The 13,466-nt window shown below is 45.5% G+C and overlaps 1 protein-coding gene across 2 annotated transcripts in view; it reads right to left on the bottom strand.

The window, feature by feature from the left end:
- LOC138259343 (zinc finger protein 701-like) overlaps positions 1-13,466 on the bottom strand; it is an 82,670-nt gene that overhangs the window by 22,325 nt on the left and 46,879 nt on the right. Inside the window, exon 5 of one of the 2 annotated variants that reach the window (XM_069206995.1) lies at positions 10,688-10,783. In XM_069206995.1, the coding sequence (XP_069063096.1) occupies positions 10,688-10,783 (96 nt within the window). The remainder of the gene's footprint in view (positions 1-10,687; positions 10,784-13,466) is intronic. The other variant, XM_069206996.1, reaches the window with a different exon arrangement.

Raw genomic sequence — 13,466 nt, 5'->3', positions numbered from 1 at the left:
GGCGCGTCAAACGTGAAGCAATTACCAATTACATCAAGGGACTTTTGAAAGGCAAGTTTACGAACGAGTGAAATTGAAGGGCATGAGGTGGGTGTGGTTAAAACCCCACAATAGTTACAACAGGTCAAAGCGCTTGCAGGTTCAACCTAAAAATGGCTTAACTATGTTGTCCTGCACCACTTAACTTTAGGACCACTTTCATTTTTAAAGACATCTTGCCGCAAAAGTGTAAAAATATAATAAGTCTATTCAGAATTCAAAAAGTGTATTTTGTTTACATGCATAACAGTTTTATCTTAGTAAGTCAGATTATATCAGTGCATTGAGAATTATTTTTTTTTGTTATTTTTTTTTTTAAAGTGATACATTTTTAAGCATCGATATGGAAATGTTCATTTTTCCCCCACCCTGGCAACAATGCCAATAGTGAACTAACAGGCAAGTCAGTTGTTATGTAACCCTTTGGGTGGACTGGGTTTGTATTATACATGAACAACAATATAGTTTATTAAATCAAACACATAGAAGGTTTTGCACAGTGTACATCGGGAAGTCCTGTATTTCGAGTCCTTTTATATGTGATAATAATGGAGGGAAAGTGGGGAAAAAACAATTCCATAGGATCACACAATTTGGTAAAGTGGGGAAGCCGGGATTAATCTGGTTTGACATTGTCCAATTCAACCACTAGTTGTTTATGCTTCGCACCCTAAACACAACTTACGTCCAACACACCCCAAACCACCCCCAAGCATGACTGGCATCCTGTTGGCATCAGTGCGGCCCACGGTCACATCACAGATCAAAATTTTGTCCCCTGGGAAAATCTTTGCGACTACCCATGTAGTTAGCCGTAGAAACTGCAGACAACTATTCTAGAACAGTCAGTTTGGTAAGTATGCATCAACCCGGATATGCCCTGTACCATCCACAATGATGTTTAGGCCACATCTAGTAGTTTTCAGCTGAGAAGGCCATAGCGGCTGTTTCTCTTAACCCAAGGACTAAGAGCAGTGCATTGCTGACCAAGGCTGGAAACAGTTTTTTGAACTATTTAAGTATTCTTTCTAGATCTAATGGTTTTAGAAATTTTATGTCAAGAACGGAGGCTCCTATTATGCTTCTCTAACTTGCTTTATTTTAAATAGCAGCAGTCAAGATAAAACAACTCCCATGGGGCTTAAAAAACAGAAAAGCCAATGGGAGAACAACAGAAGAAACAGATGTACCAATCATAATACACGGCTATACGTGACCACTAAGCTTAAACTGCGACCAGCCCTCTTTCTTGCTGCTCGCAGTCAAGATAAGTGGTGTTTTTATTCCTCTCTCATATTATTCCATTGTTTTGTTCTGATGCGTCTATTTATTTATTTACATGTTATCGTTTCCTCAATATTACATTTAAGCGCATGATTGTTTCGCTTTATTCCGCTTAAACTCGTCGCAGCGTTCCTTCCAGCCCTTAGGCTTCGGAAGCTGCACTCGCGCATGTTCTCACTAAGGCATTTCGCTGCCTCTTTTCCGAACGTTCTAATCGAACGCTCCTTACCGCTGCTTGCCGTTGTTTCCTCACATGCATCTCGCACCGTTGTGGAGCCCCGACTGCTCTTGTTTATCGGTGTCGCTCCTCTGCCTACGCAACTACTTCCTCCTCAGGCAATCTCTTCTCGGTCAGACACGCCTTAGGGGCGTGTACTTATTTTTTAACTTAGTATTTCCTGGTTTTACTTAACCCTTTCAGTAAGGGCTTTTTTCTCCCTGACACAATTGTATCTGTTTCTTTACCTTTAACTATTCTTTAACCATACTTTTCAGTATTATGGATCCTCTGGATTCTTCATCATCCAATATGAATGATTTTGGAACCCTCATTAATGAGGCTGTGGCTAAAGCTGTTTCAGCTTCCATGTCAAAAATGTCTAAGAATTTTGAGACCACTGTTCAAAACATGGTCCACAAATCCTTCCTGGCCCATTCTGCGGGGGATAGCAGAAAAATAAAATCAAAGGATTTGTACATTCAAAAACCATCCGATGGCGCTTTTTCGGCTGGTGAAGTTTCTTCACCCAGGGATGAGGACGAGTTTCCTCCCAGGCCTCCTTCTCAGGAGGGGAATAGTAATGTTTTTAGTAAATGTAAATCCAAGTCAAAGCATTCTGTTATAGCGCCAAAACAAATTGTGATCTCCCACATTTCAGATACCGATAAGGATGTCGGTGATGCAGATGAGGCGGATGACGCCTCAGATATATGGGGTTCACAGTCTCGGGCTTCCCCTGCTAAAAAGCCTAAATTAAATGTTTCGGACCCGTTCTTTGCCAAGACTGTTTTAGATGCGGATGGTAACCCCATGTTCGATCCCTCACTCCTTCACCACCCTAACTCCACAGAGTGGTCTCCTTCCTCTCACGTGGGCAAATACATTGCTTCCAGGTTAAGAGTTCCTCTGGATAAACAGACAAGGGCCAAATTGAGATCTGAGTGCCCCAGACCATCACTTTTTCCCCATATTACAGCGACTCCTTCTATTGACGAATCAATCTTGACCTTTTTCTCCAAATTCGGAAAGAACCCCCGTAAGGGGGTAGACAAGGCCTGGTCAAACTGCCAGGACAAACTTCTGGATGTAGTGGGTCGTCTGGCTCGTATTTTAGACCTGGCAGAATCAGCAAAAATGGACGAAGCAGACATCGATCCTTCTGAGCTATCTTTATGGACTCAGAGAGCCTTTGTCTTCTTGGCAACGCTAATGCCTCCATGGTTCACAAAAGGAGGAAAGGGTTACTCCTAAAGTTGGACCCCAAATTGTCAAACCTGGCCAACATGGATCCCGGTATTAAAGCCGATGGTCGTCTTTTTGGTGATACTTTCATTAAAGACTTGGGAAAATTTGTTTCTACTTTTTCCTCTATTGACAAGGCTCAACAAAACATCAAAAAGGTTTTCAATCAATGTGTTTTTGCCAGGGCCGGTACAGGCAGGAGCCGCTCTACCGGCCGGTCCTTCCAGGGAAACAGAGGCTCCTCTTACTCCTCTCATTCCACCTACGCATCTCAAGCATACAAGCTCCAGTTCTACCCACAACGTGGCAGAGGCTACAGGGGTCGTGGTCAACGTGGATTCCGATCCAACAATAACCAAGGTAAGCCCTGTTTCTGGCCTTCCTCCAATCGGGGGCCGACTTCGCTATTTCACCCAAAAATGGCGCACACTGACTTCAGATCCTTGGGTTCTCAATACAATTCTAGGTTACCAAATAGAGTTCTATGCCACTCCCTTCCAAAGTTACTTTCCCCCGCCCCCTCGTTTTTCCACAGAGATGACCACCCTCATTTCAGAAGAAATAGCATCTCTTCTGTCAAAGCGAGCCATCCACAAAGCTCCCCTAGATCCCTCCGGTTTCCTCAGTTCTCTCTTTTTGGTGCAAAAGAAGAACAAGAAGTTCAGACCTGTGATAAATCTCAGAGATTTCAACCAGTTTGTCGTTTATCGACATTTCAAAATGGAGACCATTATACATCTCAGGGACATTCTCCTTCCCTTCGATTTCATGGTCCGTCTAGACCTTCAGGATGCTTACCTTTCAGTTCCCATTCATCCGAGTCACAGAAAATATCTTCAATTTCAATGGCTAGGTCAGTCGTATCAGTTTTCCTCCCTCCCATTCGGCCTATCTTTAACCTCCTTGGTGCTTCACCAAGTTAATGAAGCCGGTCACGGCTCATCTCAGGTCGTTAGGCATCAGACTTTTAATTTATCTCGACGACATTCTCTTACTACATCAAGATTGTTCCACTCTCTTATCTCAGTTGCAAATAACTTGCTCCCTTCTCTCCCAACTCGGTTTTCTTCTCAACGAAGCAAAGTCAAATACTCTCCCATCTCAAAGAATAGACTTCTTAGGGTTCGAGATAGACTCCTCTTCCTCTTCCTCTACTCTCCATCTCCCGTCACAAAAAGTACATACCATAAAGTCAGAAATCCGGAAAACACTCAGCAGATCTCAAATTTCTCTCAGAACTCTGGCCAGGATTGTGGGTCTTCTGTCTGCTTCAGTTCAGGCCATATTTCCTGGCCCTCTCCATTACCGGGCTCTTCAAAGGCTCAAAATCCATCATCTCAGAAGAGGTCTTGCCTATTCAGAGATGGTAGCTCTCGATCACGAGTCTCGTTTAGAACTCCAATGGTGGATAGACCATTTAGACGCCTGGAACGGCAGGGCTATTTTTCCATCAGCCCCCGATCTTGTGTTAGAGTCTGATGCAAGCCTGACGGGTTGGGGCGCCCGCTGTGGCTCAATCTCGACTGGGGGTACATGGTCACTCGAGGAGTCCAGATTGCACATCAATTATTTAGAGATGCTTGCAGGGTCCTTTGCAATCAAAAGTCTAGCAAAGGACAGAGTGCATTGTACCATCCTCCTCCGCATGGACAATGTTTCGGCTGTCCGTTACATAAACCATCTCGGAGGAACCAGATCGAAGCCCCTTGCAGACCTCGCAAAAAGTCTTTGGGAGTATTGCCTCCTCAATGAAATTTCCCTCTCAACAGAATATCTCCCAGGCTTCCTCAACCAAACAGCGGACTGGCACTCACGCTTCCTCAAAGACTACAGCGATTGGAAACTTCATCCCTCAGTTTTCCGTTCTATACTTCACAAATGGGGCCCTTTTGCCATAGACCTTTTCGCTTCCCGTCTCAACTCTCAGTTACCCCTCTTTTTCAGTTGGCGTCCAGACCCTTCCGCTTTGGCCTCGAACGCTTTTCTACAAGACTGGTCCCAAACAACCAATTATGCGTTTCCTCCTTTCTTAATGATCACCAGGGTATTGGCCCAGATCAGACGCCCACATCAGTGCTGGTAGTCCCTTTCTGGTAGTCGCAAATGTGGTTTCCCCCTCTCTTGGAATTGGTAATCGACTCCCCCCTCCTTCTCCCTTCATTCGCTTCTCTTCTTCTGGACCCGTGCGGGAATCCTCATCCACTTGTCATTAACAACACTCTTCAGCTTTCGGCATGGAAGGTGTCAGGACTTCCCGACCTTCCATCCCAATTTCGGATGAAGCTGCGGACCTCACCAGCAAGGCCTGGGCCCCAGGTACCAGAAAGGCATATAACTCCGCCTGGTCGCTTTGGTCTAGCTGGTGTATGGGAAGGGACCTCGATCCAGTTTCAGCAGATATAAATTATGTCATTAATTTTTTGGCTGCACAGGCTGGCTTAGGTAAGTCATACAGGACGATTAATCTATATCGATCAGCAATTTCCATGCACCATGACCACATCAATGGAAAACCTGTGGGGGAACATCCCCTTCTTTGCCGCTTGTTAAAGGGAGTAAAATTTTCTTTTCTTCCTTTACCTAAATACTCAAAGTTGTGGGATGTGAATTTAGTTCTGAATTTGTTTTTATCTTGGCAAGATAATTATGAGTTGTCTTTAAAAATGCTTTCTGCCAAACTCACTATGTTACTCTGCCTAGTTTCCATCAAATGTTTATCGGATGTTCGAGCTCTAGATGTTTCTTCTCAACAGTTTGCCCCTACAGGGGTATTATTTTCTGTTCACAAACGCACCAAATCTAATTTGCATACAGTTTTTTACCCATATTTTCCCAATCAACCCAAGTTATGTGTTGGACAATGTCTTAAATGTTACGAAGAACGCACAGGTAATCTCAGAACGTCTTCCTTTTCCCAGTTGCTAATTTCTTTTCGCAAACCCCACAGACCCGTTTCCTCGGCAACTCTTGCCAGATGGGTTCGCTGGGTTATGTCCCTGGCGGGTATAGATACCTCTGTTTTTGGGGCTCATTCCACTAGAGGTGCTATGGCCTCCAAGGCCTTTTGGGTTGGTTCTAGCTTGGAAGACATTCTGAGATCAGCCGATTGGTCTAATGATAATGTTTTCAGAACATTCTATTGTAAACCTGTACATAGTGCAACTTCTGTAGTGATTAATATGCTTTAAAAAAGCATAATAGGAGCCTCCGTTCTGGACATAAAATGTAGATTTTCCTAGTAATTTATGACGGAAAGTCTTAATTTTATTAAAGACACGGAGGCGAGTATTATCCCGCCTCAAGTAGGACAATTTCCTGATTTTGTCTTCTTTTCCCTCCCTCACAGCAACATCCTCGACATCTCAACCAGCTACCTGATCGGACCCTGGTTATACCGAGCTCGTACGCTCCTTCTGAAGCTCCGACTTCGTTCCAGTGGAGTCTCCCGAACATTTCCCGACTTTCTCCTCGTCTCTCCTTTTGCTTGAACTTTGTTCAGGAACTTTGTTTTTTGATCTTGGCAGTTACAATTATTTTAACTATCTTTCCGTTGTTTTCACACATGGACTAACCTCTTGCATCAAGAAAGAGGGCTGGTCGCAGTCAAGCTTAGTGGTCACGTGTAGCCGTGTATTATGATTGGTACATCTGTTTCTTCTGTTGTTCTCCCATTGGCTTTTCTGTTTTTTAAGCCCCATGGGAGTTGTAGTTTCTTGACTGCTGCTATTTAAAAGAAAGCAAGTTAGAGAAGCATAATACTCGCCTCCGTGTCTTTAATAAAATTAAGACTTTCCGTCATAAATTACTAGGAAAATCTACATTATACAGTTTAAAGTTCAAGTTAAACCATAAACATATCCAAGGCCACAGGAATTATGTGATTGTGTGGCCACGGCGATTTTCGCATAGCTACAGATTTGCCGCATTTGCCACATAATCCATCATCTGCCGCGTAATCTGCAGATTTTAAAACAAAAAATCATTTTGTTTCTGGCATAAACAGTTCAAAAGTTACCAAAAATGCAGTGCACGCGTTCCCGCTCATAGAAAAGGCCCTTAGCAAAGTTACATTTTTGTTGCTACATTGCTAAATTTGGGTGTTAAACGGGTACTATGAGATCCAACAATGCCCAGACAATGTTAACAAGTTTGAAAATGACAAAATAATTTAGTAATACGAACACAAAATGTGCCACATTATGCTGCATAATTTGTGTTTTCTTGCTGCATAATTTAACCCTCCCCCGCTGCATAATTCCAGTGGCCCAGTTTATATCCCAGTGACAGTCCTAACTGGTATAACTGGTGAGTTGGTTTGTACAGAGGGTGCCCAAAGATACCCCACAGTCCAAACGTCTGGACTGCAATGAGCACATTTTAATATAAAAGGACCTTAGTGGTTTATTACTAGTACCGCATGGGATCTACTTTTGAAGCTGGTCCAAATCCAGCTGTCTGTGAGCACAGTTTGGACCTTATCTGGTCCTACCCCACAGGAACTGTGTTCTGCCTTGGATAACACCTTCAGGACTACTGGTATTCTGGTTATTGGGACACCAAAGGCCTTATTAAGAGTTTTGCCGCCCGCCAAACTCTTTGGATCAGAAAACCACCACTCCAGTTTTCTGCCTGCTGGCCCTATTACGAGTTTCCTGCTGGGCCAGAGTTTCTGACTAGCGGCAAACTCACCACAACATTGACGCCGGCACGTAATAGAGACGGTGGCAATGTTGCTGTGCAACAGCACCCATCACGTTTTTCACTGCCTTCTTTATCCACGTCAATTGTACTGGGCTCAAAGGGCACCACCACCCGCACCCATACCAGGGCACTGCATGAGTACGCAGAGTAGGTAGTGGCGAAGAGCTGCCCCTGCCCGCACCTGCGGAGGCTGTCAGCCTCCGACTTCGTGAGATGGGTCTTCTGTAGGAGTGCCACCTGGATCCCCACCTTTGTTTCATGAAGGTCAGTATGTTGTGCCGCTTTAGTGTGGTCCCCATCCCTCGATGTTCCAAGACATCAATTTAATAGGTGTGTCAGTGTTCACACAGCATTTTGTTTTGTGGGTTACAGTGTCCACAGTGCCATGCCCCCCCCGCCAACCATCCCACACCTATTGCATATCTGGGCCAGAATAGGAAGAAGAAAAAAAGAAAACCAAATACAATTCCCTGTCCCCAAAGCAGTCCGGCAACAGCCGACCGCCCTAACCGGTGGAACCAAACTGCTACAGTCTCTCATCATCGCCCTCCTGGAGCATTCCATGGCCGATTAAAGGGGGGAGGGGAGGAGGGGAGGGAGGATGTTTGGATCCTTTTTATAGTCCTCCAAGCCATATCAGAACGGCCCCTTGTAGTTACATGCCGCCTCTCCAGCCGGGGCCGCCAAAGTATATCAGATTAAGTCTTCCGCCGTCTGGGGTGTCACTCACGGCAGCCCCTTCTTCACGCTACCAACAGATTCGAGGTCAGAAGTGTTCTCCGTTTTACAGATGAGTAGACCCTATCCCTGTCTGAGGCCGGCGACACCGTCAATGATGCCGCTGTCTGAATTGGCGCTCGCTGTTCCTGGGTTACCTGAAGTTGTGTGGGTCGTCTCAGGCAGTCAACGGCAGGTCCGTCTTTAGAGCGGCACCTCTTCCGCAGACGGCCAGGTGCCCCAGGAGCATCTTCAGCACGATCAAGTTTGCTACCTTTGTGGGAATCTAGCCATTCCCATGCTTCCTCCGGTATTTGGCAAAAGTGGGTCTTTCCGTCTCCCATTACTTTCAGCTTAGAGGGAAAGAGCAGCGCATAACGTATCCCCTCCTCCCGCAACACCTTCTTTACTGTCAGGTCGGAAGCCCGCTTCGACTGTACTACTGCTGTGTAATCGGGAAGCATATTGACTTTACCGCTCTCCACCCTTGCCCTCTGTAGCAGAATGTCTCGGTCCCTGTAGTATAGCAATTTTGCCACTACTGGCCTGGGGGTCCTTGGGGGCACCCTGTGAGCTCTCTCCAATGCGAAAAAGGAGGTAAGCTGTTCATCACCAATAATGGACTTCATCCAGTGTTCTAGGAAGGCCAACATGTCTGTACCCTCCTTCTGGTAGCCCCACTAAACGGGATTATTGCGGCGGCTGCGGCCCTCAGCATCTTCCGCTCAGTATTCTAGTCTCTGCATTCTGTCCGCAAGATGGCCTATCTGCATTTCGTGGGATCGCTGTAGGGTTTCCCAGACCCGCCACTTCTTCCTCCATAGTTTTTATCCTGTCCACTAGGTTTCGGCAGTCTGTCCGCAGATGGCCCAGCTCTGCTGCCACTTTCCCGATCTCTTGTCTAAGAGCATTTTTGGAGTCTTCAATCGCTTCCAGTATCTTATGGAGAGTAGCCTGCACTGGAGGAGGCTTCGGAGCCTGGTCCAGTGTCAACTCCCTCTCCCCCGAGCACCGTCGGGGCTGAATGGCATCTGCACTTGCAGTTTGAGGCGTTGCTTCCCATCGGAGGTCTTCACTGGCAGACTCCCAGCGTTCAGGACAGCTTTCCGGTGGGGCAGCCGGTGAGGGGGCCTCTTGCCACCTACGTTACGCCCCCCCGTCCGGGCCCACCCCAGCCACCCAGCGTGATTGTGCTGTCACCCCTCCTTAGGGTGCAAATTCGCAGCGCTGTCCCGGAGGGGCTCCTCCACTTCTGCTCCTCTGTGGCTACGGGGACCCCCCACTTGTAGACCCAGGGGGAGATCTTCACAGGGGGAGTAAGTTCCACTCCTCTGCACGGAGTAGTCCCTCCAGAGGTCCGGCCTCAAAAGAGGAGAGAGAACTCCATTCCAGACCCGCCCCCCTCTCCTCACCTTGACAGCTGGGCCACCTGGTTATGTGTGTAGCCGGCCTTCATCAACAGCCTGTATCACCATGCGGGGGGACCCGAAGTCCCACTCTTCTCATGCGGCTTGCTCAGCATCCTCATTGCCAAGCAGCCGTCCGCTCCCTCGACCGCGCTGGGGGCGCCTGCAACCTCTCTCCTTCCTGTCGCAGGCTGCCCCTCCATCCAACTCCTCCGGCGGTGGGGGTCCAATTTCTCCCGTCCAGCCGACTCACCGTCTTCGCGGCATGTGGGTGATGCACCCCCGCACGGCCGCCATCTTAAAGACTCCTCCTCGCCAGAGCCGGGCACGCACCCGTCAGGGACCCGAGGCAATGTGCCCCCTGCCCCCATACCCGCCCAGAGCCTTGCTCCCGACTGAGCTGGGAGGGGCTCGATCCCAGGCCCCCGGCTGGGGCTTCTACATGTCAGGGTCTCGGCAGGTCGGGCCGGAGCTCTCCTGTTACTGGACCGCCATCTTCAGCGGTTGGCTCGCTCCCCCCCCTTAACTACCCTACTATTTCCTATGTGTAAGTAAATAACCAACTCCTTTTTAAACATCTAGCTGTGACTAGACAATCAAAGTATTAATTAAAGCATGCAGTATGTGAGTTTCAAACTACTTGACAGCGCACTGACTGCTCAACTTAATATCCTTTGGGAGTCACTTATTCAAAGAAAGTAGATTATTTACCCAGTTAAAGGTTAAAAACACCATAGGCTTGAAAACTGTAGTAAATTGTAATATCCGCCATTGATACTGCTCAGTAACAACAGACTACTCCAGCACCTAGAGAAAAGGCATCACAATAATTGTGCTGATAAAAGCTATTGTTAAACTTCTGCCTTTAGTATTACTTTATTCTAATACTTACTATTTAACCTTTCGTATCAGCCAGAGGACTGACAGAGTTGGCGGAGAATTATGTTTGGTGCATGAAATACAGTAGAGGGGATATGTTTCACATGGTGGGAGCACAGATGAGGATGAATAATTGGAAGCAGAGAAGGGGCTCTTACTGTACTCTGCCTATAGCTAGATGCCCATGACCCTCACTTACCGGTGCTGGTTTCTCGAGGTTCTGGTTCATTCTTAACATGCCATTTTTGCTGAGTATTCTCTTCCGTGGAAACCGCAGACGAGATCATTGAACCTGCTGGTTATACACAAATATCACATACAATGGGGCGCTGCTCTCAAATATAAAACAGCTTAGAAAATAGACAACGCAAGTTATGGAAATAATTTGTTTAATTGCAAACAAGATGTTTCACAGAGAGATAACATCAGTCACATTATATTGTGACTGAACCTAACAATCACGCATTTTATATGCCACCCATACATTACATCTCCATGCTATCAATTATTTAAAAAAATCAAGTCCAAGAGGGCAGTTTCACCATGCACAAGCATACAGAGCAGGGTACTGGGCTGTACTCTACATCAGTGGTCCCAACCTTTTGGCTCTTGAGGACCCCCCACTGAATCATTACTGGAAGCCAGGGACTCCCAAGAAATTTGTACGATTTAAATTTCAAACATTAAAACAGTAATTTGCAAAAAGTACACAAACAAGTACACAACAAACAAATACTCAAATTACTAAAGATATGATTATTTTATATTGAAAAAATAAGCAAAAATCAAAAATGTTAATGGGAAGGTTGCCGCTGCATCTCAGCGACTAACTTTCAATGTTTGGTTTTATTTAGGAAAGTTGAATCCCCGGGTCAGATTCTACATTTCCCAAGCAATTTAAGTTTTTACTTTTTAAGGTACATAGCATCTAAGAAATATATTTCACATAAATATGTGGTGATGAAAGGAAGTAAAACCAGAAGGGCCTCTCATCTCTCCCTAGCCTCTGTGTCACATGTAATTCATTTGTTTTATAGCACCTCTCATACCAGTGTAGTGTGTCAGAGCATTTTACAGGGGACTACAAGGTGTTGGATTCACTGGAGAAGAACAAACTCAGGATTCAGAACACAACACAGTGGTTAGCGTTCACTTTAATATTAAGAATGCACTTATATGCAAACGTTTGTTAGCAGCATAAGGAAAATAAAAGAATGGGAAAAAACATCTTTCTAATTTGTGCCATGCAGTCTGCATGCAGCTCTTTAATTACAGTTCAAAGCTCACTGTGCTATATTACGACTGTAACTTATGAACTGCACAGTAACGAAAGAATCTCTGTGACAAAAGCAGTAACCCACTGTTGCAAGAGACACATTCTTTGTAGCAGGCATATTAACCATCTGCGCTACCTTTGAGTCCAAACCGACACTGCACAAAACTCCCATCTCTCTTCAGCAGGTACATTAATCACTAGTTATCTTGACACTTTTATTTTTTGCCCGAAAGCTGCTGAAGATACAGGGAACTTTGTACTGCTTTTAAGACTGCTGAACAAAGGAAGTAATACATATAAAAACACCCACATGTTTGTTGGAGGCACCAGCTGGAGACGTGCCTTCCTCCCAGCCCAAGCCTGTGGACCCCTTGGGAATATGTCATGGACCCCTGGAGGTCCGCGGACCACAGGTTGGGAACCACTGCTCTACATCGTATACACAGGAAATGTTCTTGAGGACAAAACTGGTATAAGGTACATGCAGAGTACAATTATACACATGCACTGAAGCCACTGCACACTGGCTGCAGTGGGCTGTGTGAAATTTGCTAATCTGAGTTGGATCAAAAAAAAGCAAGCGCTGTTCAAAAGCATGTGTGGTTGAAGCAACTGAGGGCACGAGTGCAGGGAGCAACGAGGTGGGCACGGGTATGGTACCATGGAAGGGGCGGGTGGGGGAAGAAATGTAAGAGGGGGATAGGGCAATACGGACAGCGCGGATGGAAGAAGCAATGCGTTGGAGGTAGAACAAAAAGGAGGATACAGATGGGGTGGGTGAAAGCAAAACTGAGGTTGAGGAGAACCAACAGGTGACAGAAGGAGGGCGCAGGTGGGTGGCGCTTCACAGAAGGTGGGGTTAGAAGTAAAATGGAGGGCAGCGTGGGGAGGAGAGGCAAGCAAATGAACGAGACTGAAGATTAACCAATGGTAAGTAATGGGTGGGCTCCAAACCTCAACATATCTTCTGCCAATCAAATGCCTAGCTCAAGGTCGCCATGTTTGTGTTGCTGTCAAAAACAAATTATCCAACCCCTGCAGCACGAGCACTTTGACTGCTGTTTTACAGTACCACAGTATGAATCTATGAAAGAGAAGTTTTCTATGCAAGCATTTAAGTGGTTCAAACCTGTGCATACTTTTCATGAATGCAAAGCCTTTATTATTGGAGCAAGCACGCTAAGAAAATGTAGTAAGCTCAGTTTGCATTTCTAACAGTAATTCCTGTATAGAAACACATACAATTTTGCAAACTGTAACCTTCCTTTTTTTAATGGCTCCAGAATTCTCCCAGATAATATACAAACACACACATAACCATGAAAGTAAAATTGGTGATGAACTTCAAAATAAAATGTGCAAAATAAATTGTAACTTGGCAAAAGTGTTGCTAAAATGCTGTGCAACTTTATTTAACACTCTTAGGAGTAATCATTTAGCAAAACTTACCAATGCATGCAGATATTAAAAAAAAGATTAATGACTCAGTATAACGCTATTGAGACCAACACATAAATTAGGGGCCTGATTTTTAAAGAAAATCACAAAAGCGCACATGTAGATAAATGTCCTTGCTTTGAAAAAGATTTAACAACTTCAGGAATTTAAGTACGTTTACAGAAGTAGAAATGAAAACTGCTTCTTCCAAACATTTGTGCAATCGATGAGCAAAAATATATGCATACCTATGCTCAAACGAAAA

This window comes from Pleurodeles waltl, chromosome 9, assembly GCF_031143425.1.
Source record: "Pleurodeles waltl isolate 20211129_DDA chromosome 9, aPleWal1.hap1.20221129, whole genome shotgun sequence".
Classification (NCBI taxonomy): Eukaryota; Metazoa; Chordata; class Amphibia; order Caudata; family Salamandridae; genus Pleurodeles; species Pleurodeles waltl.
The sequence above is the reverse complement of the archived record's forward strand: the minus strand, read 5'-3'. Positions and strand labels throughout refer to the sequence as shown.